The sequence below is a fragment of the Dermacentor albipictus genome, chromosome 4, assembly GCF_038994185.2.
Source record: "Dermacentor albipictus isolate Rhodes 1998 colony chromosome 4, USDA_Dalb.pri_finalv2, whole genome shotgun sequence".
In the NCBI taxonomy this organism is placed as follows: domain Eukaryota; kingdom Metazoa; phylum Arthropoda; class Arachnida; order Ixodida; family Ixodidae; genus Dermacentor; species Dermacentor albipictus.
In genome coordinates, this window is record NC_091824.1 from 155,480,563 (window position 1) to 155,493,983 (window position 13,421).

Below are 13,421 nucleotides of genomic sequence, written 5' to 3' on the forward strand. Positions count from 1 at the left end.
CCCTGTTTTTGCTCATGCCACATCAATCGATTCATCATCATCATCATCATCATCATCAGCCTGGTTACGCCCACTGCAGGGTAAGGGCCTCTCCCATACTTCTCCAACTACCCCGGTCATGTACTAATTGTGGCCATGTTGTCCCTGCAAACTTCTTAATCACATCCGCCCGCCTAACTTTCTGCCGCCTCCTGCTACGTTTCCCTTCCCTTGGAATCCAGTCCGTAACCCTTAATGACCATTGGTTATCTTCCCTCCTCATTACATGTCCTACCCATGCCCATTTCTTTTTCTTGATTTCAACTAAGATGTCATTAACTCGCGTTTGTTCCCTCACCCAATCTGCTCTTTTCTTATCCCTTAACGTTACACACATCATTCTTCTTTCTATAGCTCGTTGCGTCGTCCTCAATTTAAGTAGGACCCTTTTCGTAAGCCTCCAGGTTTCTGCCCCGCAGGTGAGTACTAGTAAGACACAACTATTACATACTTTTCTCTTGAGGGATAATATCAACCTTGCTGTTCATGATCTGAGAATGCATGCCAAACGCACCCCAGCCTATTATTATTCTTCTGATTATTTCAGTCTCATGATCCGGATCCGCGGTCACTACCTGCCCTAAGTAGATGTATTCCCTTACCACTTCCAGTGCCTCGCTACCTATCGTAAACCGCTGTTCTATTCCGAGACTATTAGACATTACTTTAGTTTTTAGATTAACTTTTAGACCCACCCTTCTGCTTTGCCTCTCCAGGTCAGTGAGCATGCATTGCAATTGGTCCCCTGAGTTACTAAGCAAGGCAATATCGTTAGCGAATCACAAGTTACGAAGGTATTCTCCATTAACTCTTATCCCCGATTCTTCCCAATCCAGGTCACTGAATACCTCCTGTAAACAAGCTGTGAATATCGTTGGAGAGATTGTATCTCCCTGCCTGACGCCTTTCTTTATTGGGATTTAGTTGCCCTCTTTATGGAGGACTACGGTGGCTGTGGAGCCGCTATAGATATCGTTCAGTATTTTTGCATATAGCTCGTCTACACCCTGATTCCGCAATGCCTCCATGACTGCTGAGGTTCCGACTGAATCAAACGCTTTCTCGTAATCAATGAAAGCTATATATAAGGGTTGGTTTTATTCCGCACATTTTTATATCACCTGATTGATAGTGTGAATATGGTCTATTGTTGAGTAGCCTTTACGGAATCCTGCCTGGTCCTTTGGTTGACAGAAGTCTAAGGTGTCCCTTATTATATTTGCGATTACCTTAGTAAATACTTTGTAGGCAACGGACAGTAAGCTGATTAGTCTATAACTTTTCAAGTCTTTGGCGTCCCCTTTCTTGTGGATTAGGATTATGTTAGCGTTCTTCCAAGATTCCGGTACGCTAGAAGTCATGAGGCATTGCGTATACAGGGTGGCCAGTTTTTCTAGAACAATCTGCCCACCATCCTTCAACAAACCTGCTGTTACCTGGTCCTCACCAGCTGCCTGGCCCCTTTGCATAGCTCCCAAGGCTTCATTTAGTTCTTCCGGCGTTACTTGTGGCATGTCAAATTCCTCTAGACTATTCTCTCTTTCATTATCGTCGTGGGTGCCACTGGTAGTGTATAAATCTCTATAGAACTCCTCAGCCGCTTGAACTATCTCATTCATATTAGTAATAATATTGTAATGATATTGCCGGCTAAACGATTAATTATGATTAAATAATTAATGAAAGAATTGGATAGTTATAGATTACCCTGCAAAAAGCACTACTAGTATTAATATCACTTTCAGCGCTTGTCGAATGGGTACACCAGTGCTACAGTTGACCTGTAGAGGGGAGGGGGGGGGGGGGCTGACTTTAAGCATTCACGGTGAGGGACGTGGACGCAGACATGCTGATGAGTTCCTTTTATATTGTCAGTGCTTTTTTGTTTCATAAAAACAAAATATGGAAATTTCTTTTCGCAAAATATGGCCGCATATGACTTTTTTTTATTTATGTTAATTCGATGAGTCTTAAATATAGCTAGAAGTGTATGCCCGAACTTGCAGAATTTTTTTGATTACAATAGCTTGCAATGTGATGTTGTCGTTTCTCTACGGATCATTGCATTATGGTACACGAATGTATTGTATTTGTTACCCGCGAACACTACCTAATGCTAAACCTTTTCATTGTACATTTTCCTAAAATATAACTTGCTCTCTAGATATATTCTTATGAGTAAACTCGACTGATTCGTTCTGAAGACTCAGCAACTAAGGTTAACATTTATTAACATCAAGTTAACTTCAAACTTTCTTGTCTTGCCGAATTCACTGCGCCTATGAAGCAGAAGGTGTCGACATCATAACGCATCGGAAAGGCATTTCCCAAGCGTTGTGTGGGCTGTGAACTGTCCTGTTATGACGTCGATATTTGAGTTGCCCACCATGGTGGCGTAGTGGCCTTGGTGTGTCGCTGCTAAGTGCCTGGAAGCAAGATCCAATCCCGGTCGCATATCGATGGGGTCGGAACGCAAGAATGCCCGTACGCCGCGCATTGGGTGCACGCTAAAGAAACTCAGATGGTGCGCATTATTTTAGAGTCCCCCACTACGGGCGTGCCTCATAATCATATCGTGGTTTTGGCACGTGAAACTCCAGAATTTAATGTTGATATTTGCGTTCACGCGGCTCGCTTGATCACGTGGTAATTGCATCGGCGTGATAATTAGGTGGCTGAGCAAGTTCTATACCCGCATAAATAATTCTACTGATATTTATACGCATCTTGACGCTAGCTTCTTGGCGTCTTCTGGAGAGCGACGAGAAATTTCTAAAATGTTCGCGACAGAAGCTTTATCGAAGACGTTTCTAACCCAAGTCTCCATTCTCTCTTTTCGTGTTTATTGGCGACCATCAGTAAACACTGCCATGGTGGCGGAAGATCAAGAAGTAATAAATGTGCCACCATGTCATTTCGGTGTTGTGCATAATGGAGCGGGAAGCAGGGCGCTTTCGCGCTTCGCAATGTCTATTTCCGGTCCTCTCTCCCGCCATAGCGATTTGAATTTTTGCACTGCGCTCGTTCCAAGGCATAATACAGGGTGCAACGAACCCGAAGCGAAAAAAGGGTTTCGGAAAGCGACAGTTAAGCAGCAGTGTCTGGACTTGAATGGCTTGGAGCATAGTGAAAAGAACGCGTGCGCTATCAGCATTACTCATTCGGTTCCTTCTTCTATTTCTTCGCTGCATGTTTCCCTGTTTTCAGACGGGTCTTGCCCTAGCACAGCCTGCATCAAGGACTGCACATATTGCATTTGACCTCTGCCTCCATTGTCTCTCAAAAGCATGGCATCTCCTGTCCACATGTATCGGTTCCTTTTTCAGATTTGAACTGGCCGTGCTATTTGTCAAAGCCGCTTATGTACATGAAGAGTCTTTTTCCGTCCTCTTTGCCAAGGAGGTGGTTTTACTTGAGCAACGTCGGCAGACTTGGCAATCTTTGCATGAAGACGTAAATTTTGGGTGACAGCTATATATGACGTTAAGACATTTCTTTTTTTATCCTTCCTGAAATGAATATTTTCTCAACTTACTATTTTTGTTTAGCTAAGATAAGACGCTATACAGACGATTTACTCTGCGTGCACTGATGAGCAGGGTGAACATACGGCTTGCAAGGCGCGCTGTAAAATCTCGTTCGCTTTTTTTGTCTTTCTCAAGAAATATTTCAAGTTCGCGATGTGTTCTTTGTCTACTTCGGTGTACATTTTAAATTATTTTCATTGCACTTCAGGCGTGTGCAGAATTACTTAAATGAATCTGTAAATTTGCTCAATTAGATGCCTACATCAAGCGAGAAAAATATGAAAGCTTTAAAGGTTCACTGCAGTATTGATATCAGTCTCAGTCTGTACGTCAGTGTCAAAGTTGTGTTCGGTCGCTTTCAGCCATGTGTTTTACCATGTGACGAGCAGTACATTGAAAGCAAGACAGGCTACACTTATATTGCTGTGGTACATAGGTTTTCTCATGAATGTCTGGTAAAGCAGGAGCACTTATATTCCCGACATACTCTTACAGGTAAACCGAAATACAGTGGAGGCCGATATGAAAGCAATTCCATGCCACTGTGGCACGTGATAGTATATTATACGGGCCAGCGTGATTCAAAGCGATGTAAAGGCCATGATGATGTACGGTCCCCCAATTTCAGTTTGAGCTTTTGTCGCTCCATGGAAACGAGACTCCTGCGCCGAGGGTGTCAGGGAAGCCCACAAGCCCTCTGCGAGAGTCCCATGTAGACCTGCGCGTCTTCTCAGACCATGTACTTATTCATCTTCGGAGGTAGGCCCAACCTGTGGCGGATGAACTGGAGGGCAAGCTCTTGCGGCCGTTCCTGCAAGTCGATCATCTCGGAGCCCAGGAGGTTAACCTGGTCACCCTCAAGACGGTCCAGCAGCGTAACGCAAACCACGCCTCCTGCGCAAGCGGCATGCATACATGACAAGCACTGAGGTCATTACAAAAATGGCCGTCTTTGTACAACGCCTTCAAACTAATTTCTTAAATACAAGCCTTATTGCACAGTACTATGCACACAAGATATGTTAATGGAGAATAAGGCAAACCTTTGGGGTCGCCTGTAGGGCACTAGCTTTGGCTTACGCCCGGCACTTCCTTCTCACCCACACGTATCCTAGCTGGTTTTACAGTCTACCAGAAGCTGGCCATTCGCGCATCAAGACCGACCATCGCACATATACTGAAACCAAAGTCATGGCTTGGCATGCCACCAGCAAAGGACGGACAGATGTTCGGTGCCACCCGAGGTCTGCAACCTTTCGTATTGTAAGCGGCATACGGCTACACTGCTTATAACTCCTTCAAATAATCGGGGCTGCGATTCCTTTAAAGACACACCCAGACGAACACTCTGCTGATGGAAACTAGTAGTGAAAGTAGAGCTTCCGGCGAATACAGTGCCGTCGCCGTTTACACAAACTTTTCGAAGGTTATGTTTGTTTGTTCTTGCGCGCGGTGCGCACACCTTTCAGGCCGGCGAAGTGACACATGGCGGCGAACATGGAAGCCTCCATCTCGATGTTGCGCACGCCCATGGCCCGGAGCTTGTCCATGAACTGGCGCTTGGCTTGCTCCGAGTAGGTGCAAAACGCGCCGTCCAGTCGGCCTTGGCCTGCGCCCATAGAACGTGGACCCAAAGCTACGTTGGCAACACGGATACCAATCAACGCGCACAAAAATTTGTTTTCTGTCAACGAAGAATAGGCCTAATTTGTGCGTCCTAATATAAACTGCGGGTAACAGCCCGACGAGAACCAAGTAGAAACATCACGAACACTGGTGCTCAACAAACTCAACTCGCTTGGAACATGGTGTGTACACTTTAGGAAAACCGAGGACGAAGGCCGCATATGGTCGTTAGTCATAAAACACCACCGTCCCGTGCTGTCCATCTAGGATGGCTACATGGCACTCGTCCTTCTGAAAACATCACTTGTTTATGAATAACATGCTTACAAAGAACGATGAATCTTGCCAGAAGTTGGTGCTCATGGTAATTTGTATGCATTGTTTTGTCTCCAGCATCGTGTGCTCGGCTAAGGCGTTGCTCTGTTGAGCATGAAGTTGCGCTTCCAGCCGCGGCTGCCGCATTTCTATTACGGCGTAATGAGAAAACGCTCGTGTACAGTGCTATTGCAGCATCTTAAAGAACTACATATTGTCTAAATTAATCCAGTTTTCCAGTAGGGCGTCTCTTCTGTAAAATCCTATAGGGCCTTGGAGGTATTTACATTATTAAATAAATAGAGCAACTACGCAATTTCTGGACAATAGACCCAGAATATTTATCGTGTGCTCGGCAATAGAGCGTCACGAGCTACACAATAAGCTGGCCTCTCGGTATCCATAGTGAGCCAGTCGTGCCAGGTGCAGCGTACGATGGGCCAGGCACATTCCATGAAGCCAGACAAAAGCGCTCACTCTCATAAAAGTCTTCGGTGGACAGCGTCTTGCCGCGCACAATTTGCAGGGCAGGCAAGAACCGGTTGCCCACGTCCATGAGCTCGCGCACCAGGTCGCCGTCCAGAACGCAGGGACGCGTCACACGCTCGCCCAGAACGAACTTCATGAAAGCCAAGGGGAATCGTCATAAATACAGACTGGAGAGATATCAGTGTCACACGCAGAAGGCAATGCTATATGGGAAGAGGTCTACGTTGTACAAAACCTAATGCAAAGAAAGTTTCATTTTATCGAATTATTCACGTCACTTCAGTGTCAGGTCAATGAAGAAAGCCCTCAACTTGTGTGACCCTTCTCTCCACCTTAAGCGCCCTCGCCTGAATCTTTCTCATAAAATCTATCATTACAACAGTACTATGAAGGACGCCCTTTGTCATCTCCCTCGTTACATTCAGTCAGAACCGGTCATCGTTTACAAAGTGGACTTACCGTCTAGTCGCGCAAACTCGTGGAATGATTATTTAGTTCCAAGGACAAGGGTCGCATGTAACCAGCTTCCCGCCGCCACTGATGCCTTAGGCTCAACAATTGATGTTCGTTTTGCAAAATGCCTCGTAAGAATTTTTCTTGTATTGCTATTGCTAGCTGCATGTCTTTCTTACTTTTTCCGCACCTTTCTGTAGTGCCTTAGAGCCCTGAAAGTACTTTAAATGAATAAATACGGGTACACCATCAGTGATTTATCATACGTACATTTCAGTGAGGACAAAAATAAGAGCGACAAAGCGACAAGTAAGAAACTCAAAGTACTCACGACTTCCAGCTCCTCTTTCAGCAGACCGTTCAGGACGTTTGTGCTGATGACGACCGACCCAGGGGAAATCCCTGGGTGAGTGGACAGCACGAAATGAAAATCACGAAAGTGTTTCAATTTGTCCATCAACATGCAAGTCGAAATGAAACAGTAACACATTCGAATTGACTCTGCACGTTCGTACTTGTGTAATGGTCTATGCATGTTTTGTTGTTGTTGTTGTTGTTGTTGTTGTTGTTGTTGTTGTTGTTGTTGTTGTTGTTGTTGTTGTTGTTGTTGTTGTTGTTGTTGTTGTTGTTGTTGTTGTTGTTGTTGTTGTTGTTGTTGTTGTTGTTGTTGTTGTTGTTGTTGTTGTTGTTGTTGTTGTTGTTGTTGTTGTTAACCCATTCTTATACTCTCGCCGCTGTCGATGACTACTCACACGTGGATGCATTTCTTGGTACTGATTTATCCTTTGCACTCCGAGTTCCGGGACGTAAGAGTGTTCGCGTGAGGTAACTATGACATGAGTATCATGGAATTCAGCAGCTGAAACTTTCCAGTGGCGATAAGCTGCATTATACCGAACCACCACGACATATCACGTGACTTATTTCATACAAGTATTCCTTCACTTTGCCGGACGTGCCTTTCTTCTCGCTTTTAGAGCGACAGCTCTACTGCTCCAGCTACAAACCCACAAACCACCTGGTTCCTTATATCTGACCTTCAACCTCAGCCAAGGTCAAATTGGGACTTAGTGTGCCACTAGCGACGGCTGCTGCGTACGCAGCGTGGGCGCCCATATCTTGAAAGCTATCTGCGATTTGCACAAAGTGCACGGTCGCGCGGGCCTCATCTTCAAAGCGATCTGCGATGTGTACAAAGTGCGCCGAATGCTGGTAGCTTCGTATGCGCTGCGCATTCCACGCTTAATTCGTATTGAAGTGAGACGCAGTGTGAAGCTCAATTCGCTCGCTGCTGCTGCCACGGAAGCAGCGTCTGTGTGTTGTGGTGCAATTGTAGATGCTGTAGTTGATGACGGCACCAAGCAGCGTCTGTGTCCTCTCCCAAAGCAAGCAAAACCGTCCTATCACTCGACAAAACTGATGGAACAGCGTTCCACCACGGAAATTTATTCCCTACCTTTCTACAGTAAATGGTATCGAAAAAAAAGTATTTGACGGTGTTTTTACGAAATGTAAACGTGGTGCACTTAGAACGCACCAATGCCACCGCTAGTTCCAAGGCGCAGCATGACCACGTCTCTGGTGCAATGGGAATAGTGCAGCAGCTTGAGCAGCTCGTGCATCACGATGGAGAGAGACGGGGAGCCCATGCCGTGCTGCGCAGAAGACCACATCGTTAAATGGACACTTGGGAGAAGCACTAAAGTTCTCCGGACTAGCGGATTAGACTCTCAAATGAGTATCTGCATTTTACGAGCGGCACGAAATTGTCAGTTATCAGAGTAATAGTCGGCTAAATTTATCGTTTTAAATTTCTCGCCATTTATCGGCCGCGGCATCCATGACATTATCTTAGGTCACGAGTTGTGTCGCACCTTGACGGTACGTTTAACTTTTCACCATTTAAGAAAATTCCACCGTTGTCCGAATAAAATGTGTTTGCCCAACAGTCAACCAGCTTCGGCAGATGCTGACACACTATTTGATGTCACATAAACTCCAAGATGGTGCCTCCGCCCATCTCTCTCTTTTTTACATCGTTTGTGGCACACCGTTCCTCTGCTCACAACAATACTGACTATTTGCTATTCCAGCGATATAGTCAGGTTGTCCAGCAGCATTCAACATTCTTCGTTAGAGTGCTGTTAGCACGTAAGCACTTGCCGCGCAAGGGCTTCTTTTTTTTGACGTCAGTCGAACACTGGAAATGGATACCGCTGCGCAGTTTTGGCCGTCGCTAAGTGCTGCGACGTCATCTGCTCAGTGTAAATCGACAAACAGATATCAATAATAACGACAAAACATCGCCTATACTTTGTCCTTCGAATGATATTATATAGTAAGCGATGGATGATTCTGCCACTTCTTTCTGTCATTGCGCATAGCAAGAAACACGGGCGAATTAGGATTGAAGTGGACAGATTGTGAACACTGCCGTGTTGTCATGCAATCGCGGTAACCGGCGACAGCCGTCCCGGTAATCTTACCGTACAAGAATGGTTTGACGGGCAACTTGGTTCCTCATGAAGCAAACTTACCGTAGCTAGTTAATACCGGCGCATGCGCGCTCATGGCAGCAAATGTATGTAAGCAGTACGAGGTTAACTGATTTCTGAAACTATGTAATGATGTACAGTCAACAGCAAAAGTTTGCGGAACGTGCGAGCGCGTGGCAAAGCGACCCTCCTCCCCTTCTAGCGGTGACGCCTGGTGTCGAGACCAACGCCTACACGCATGCGCTTCCCTCCCAGACTGCAAGCGTGCATATTTCCGCACTTCCTCCTTGCGCGCCGGTGATATACGAATGTAGCCGCGAGGTAACCCTCTTGCGATATGCGCTGTGGCGGCTTCGACGGGCGAAACTGTGTGAAACGTGTTTAGGAACATGAACTTGTGGCCGCTTTTTGTCGAGTCGGGTGCGCTGACGCATAGGGCCGGCCCGGTGGCGAACGCAACAAGTCATTTTTCTTTTTCTAGGCTGCACCTTCTCATGGCCAATTTTCGTTGTTTATTTCTTTTTTACGAACGGTGCGTTCGACCGCAGAAGGGCGTGGCAGAAGACGCGCTATATAGAAGGAGACCGGCAAGACAAAAACGGACAATTGATTTCCGTTGTATACTAAACGAAGTTCTGCCCGTCGAAGCCGCCACGGCGCATATTGCAAGTGGGCTACCTCGCGGCTACATTCGGATATCGCCGGCGCGCAAAGAGGAAGCACGGAAACATGCACGCTTGCAGTATCGGAGGGACGCGCATGCGTGCAGGCGTCGGTCTCGACACCAGGGGTTCACCGCTAAAAGGGGAGGAGGGTCGCTTTGCCACGTGCTCGCACATCCCGCAAACTTTTGCTGTTGACTGTACAGTAAGTGGTGACGAAAACACGCACAATACTTTTTTCTCGGTGGCTTCTATATAAGGCTCTACCGCACCCACATTGCATATCGTCGCATCGGTAAGCCGATGTAACAGACCATGCCACGCCACTACTGACATGAAAAATTTTCCCTGAGGAAATGAGCAGCAAAATTTGTTAAGGATTGGTATGCATGAAGCAGCTCTTAAGATATACGTGAAAAGAAGTTGCCAGCCAAGGTTAAATGCCAAAAGCACATTACTGCTCGTACGACCAACATGCCAACCACAGAGTTGTAATAGAAGAATAACGTTTAAAACGTGTCAAGTGGCAGAAATGGTATTAAAATTGACCTGCCACAAGAAAACGGTGAGTTCAGAATGGTTGTATTCGAAGAACAGTCTCAGTAGCGTACGTTGCAGCCAGAAAAGTAGAGTCATTGGCCCATAGGCCACATAAGGGCAAAGGATGAGAGCTACATTGTCCGGAATCTAGACAGTGAAGACTACTACATCGGGGAGCCTTGCATCTTACGGATAGCAGAGGCCCCAAACGAATGGAGGTCAGCCAGAGAAGAGATGACAAGACTACATCCAATAAGATGTGAATACCAAGGAGCTTAGCGAGCAGTGAAAGACCGATGGAGCGAAATGGAAGAACGCACGCTGAGCGCAGCTTACATAATACGGAATTCATTGGATATGTCTATTTATTTATTTATTTATTTATTTATTTATTTATTTATTTATTTATTTATTTATTTATTTATTTATTTATTTATTTATTTATTTATTTATTTATTTATTGGAATAATCACCGCTTGAACTGCCTTTCTTTCGACGAAAAATATTCCCTCCTTCCAGCGGTTTGATTGGGTACCTTGCTCGGGTAACGGAGCTGACTCGGCCATAATCGTGCACACCAGTGTGACGCGAATGTTAATACCGCATCACTAAGGTGAAGGATACTGGCAACGGGTAGACAGGACCGCACTCACGCTGACGGAGAGCACAGGTCCGACTTTGTACATGCAGTAGCGGTGCGAGGCCTGGCTGATGTCGTAGAGGTCGGAGCCCGTGGGCAGCTGGATGTCGAGGCCCGTCTTGACGAACTGCGCGAAGCGTTCCATCCGTGACGTCGTGCCGCCCATGCACACGAACTGCGAATGCGAATGGTCCGTCGCAATGTAGAAAACATTGCGATTTCCGTGCAAATACAGCGCCAGAAAATAAAGGTACTGTGCTAATAGCACGCCCATGTGGCACGGCTCTTATGTGTAACGACATTACTGTAAATACAATCCTCATAGACACAAGGAAAAGCAAGCAACAAAAGCCAATGAATCGAAAGTCACTCGGCGTGCAGAGTATGAGCATAAAATAAAACATTGACATTGCAGCCAAACACGGCCTCGGGGACAAATTTCGTTGCACCTAGACATAAACCGCTTTCTTCGACTTAACTATAATAAAGCAAACATTCACTTTAGCTTATATAAAGGAAGAATTTCGATTCTAGGCTTTGAGTTTTCGGTGACTATACGAAGTAAGAGTGGTTGTACAAAATTTATTGTCCACAGTTTCATTCACTACGAAACATTAACTTGCGGCGCTCTCAAGTAACTAACATCCGTGAGCCCCATTTATGGTTACTGGTGGCATGTAGTATCACAAGAGCTTTATTTCTCTTCTCCAAATACCTTGATGTCGCCGAACATGTCCTTCATTTGGTGGGTGGCCGTGGACAGCGCCAAATGGTACAGGTGGTCCACTTTGATGTCCTTCATATGGGGATTTTGCAGCTTCACCCTGTTATCCACGTCCCGGTCACTCTCTTTCTGAGACCTGTGGCAGAAGAGCCCACACGCTTACCCTATATTGCCCACGGTAATCCCTTCACCTCCCACATTCCCACGCCGCTCCTTCGTGGCGGGAGTACTTATCGTTGGGCTGGTTCGTGAAACACAACTATTAGAAGCGGGGTGCAAATTAACATAAATACGCAGATGAAGCGCGCACTCCTAGGACGACACGCTTTATGTCTTCAGCTGGGCGTGAATATTAATTTTCGACGCTCTTCTAGTAGCTACACTCTTCCCTCGCCGACGTAAATAATCAAAGAAAGAGGATTGGAAGATCTCTCAGCGTAAAAACTAAAATGTTCACAAGCCAAGCGTGGAGGCACCGTCATCACCGGAACATTTCAGTTCATTGCAGGAGGAATGCACCCCCCCCCCCACCCCACCCGTACGAAGCAATGCGCCAGTGAAGAATTTTGCGTTGCTTCCACACGAATCCCACACTGTAATTTTCATATCGATGCTCGATGCTGCAAAAAAGCATTTACGACACGTGTTCCTTTTAAGCATAGAGCAAGAAGCAAATTTATTATCGGGCCAATGCTTAAAACGTGCGAGGACAATGAGATTTGCAAAGTTTTTTTCGACTGTGAACAACCATGCATCTTACGGGTAGCAGAGGACCCAAAATATTAGGGATTAGTGGCTATGGTGTTGGGCTGCTAAGCACGAAGTCGCGGGATCGAATCCCGGCCACGGCGGCCGCATTCCGGTAGGGGCGAAATGCGAAAACGCCCGTGTACTTAGATTTAGGTGCCCGTTAAAGAAACCCAGGAGGTCCAAATTTCTGGAGTCCCCCACTACGACTATCGTCATAATCAGATTGTCGTTTTGGCACGCTGAACCCCATAATTTATTTATTTAATTAATTTTAAAGGGCACATAATCCATTCAAGGAATTGGTTTTTCAAAAGTATATTTTTCTAGGTACCACAAATCAGTCGAGTTTTACCATTTCATTATCATTCCTTTGTCGTTATTTCCAATATTAAAGGCACTGATCGTCATGATTACAATTTGGAATGCAACAGGAGGGAGGCAGACAAAGAAAATGACAGGCACACAGTGCTGCGTGCGTGCGTGCGTGCGTGCGTGCGTGCGTGCGTGCGTGCGTGCGTGCGTGTGTGCGTGTGTGTGTGTGTGTGTGTGTGTGTGTGTGTGTGTGTGCGTGTGTGCGTGTGTGTGTGTGTGTGTGTGTGTGTGCGTGTGTGCGTGTGTGTGTGTGTGTGTGTGTGTGTGTGTGTGTGTGTGTGTGTGTGTGTGTGTGTGTGTGTGTGTGTGTGTGTGTGTGTGTGTGTGTGTGTGTGTGTGTGTGTGTGTGTGTGTGTGTGTGTGTGTGTGTGTGTCCGAACCAACTAGACTGCCAACGTGCGTAACTGTCTCGTTTATGACCGACATTCGGCTCCTTACGAAGGCTAGCACAATTCTGTGAATCTTCTGTGGCAATGGAAATAGCAGCGAAAGGCAAAAAAGTGATCTCAAATACGCACGGTTTAGAGGCACCCGTTGCAGCCATAGCCATCAACTGGTTCACACAAGATGGAGGGCAGAAAAAGAAGGTGATGATGATTCCAGGCAATGACACGTACCCGCAACGGGGGATGGGTCAAGAAGCAGACGGTAGGAGAATAAGAAAAGAGGCAGATGGGGAATAGTAGTAATAGTAAAAACGAAAATTTTCAAGTTACAAGTTATTTATAATAATACTGCTTACATGAATATTTATTGCCAAATAGAGTGATAAAAAAACATGTTGTTTAG

General features: G+C 46.0%; 1 protein-coding gene across 1 annotated transcript; it reads right to left on the reverse strand.

Moving 5' to 3' along the window:
- Window positions 1-4,089: 4,089 nt before the first annotated feature.
- On the reverse strand, window positions 4,090-13,200 carry LOC135903827 (uridine phosphorylase 1-like). Its single transcript, XM_065434239.1, has 8 exons — window positions 13,151-13,200; window positions 11,502-11,646; window positions 10,800-10,961; window positions 7,987-8,104; window positions 6,781-6,851; window positions 5,985-6,126; window positions 5,029-5,175; window positions 4,090-4,460 (listed from the first exon to the last, which is right to left on the reverse strand). Exons 1-8 carry the CDS (start codon window positions 13,180-13,182, stop codon window positions 4,297-4,299), a joined length of 981 nt encoding a protein of 326 aa, XP_065290311.1. The 5' UTR covers window positions 13,183-13,200; the 3' UTR covers window positions 4,090-4,296.
- Window positions 13,201-13,421: the final 221 nt, after the last annotated feature.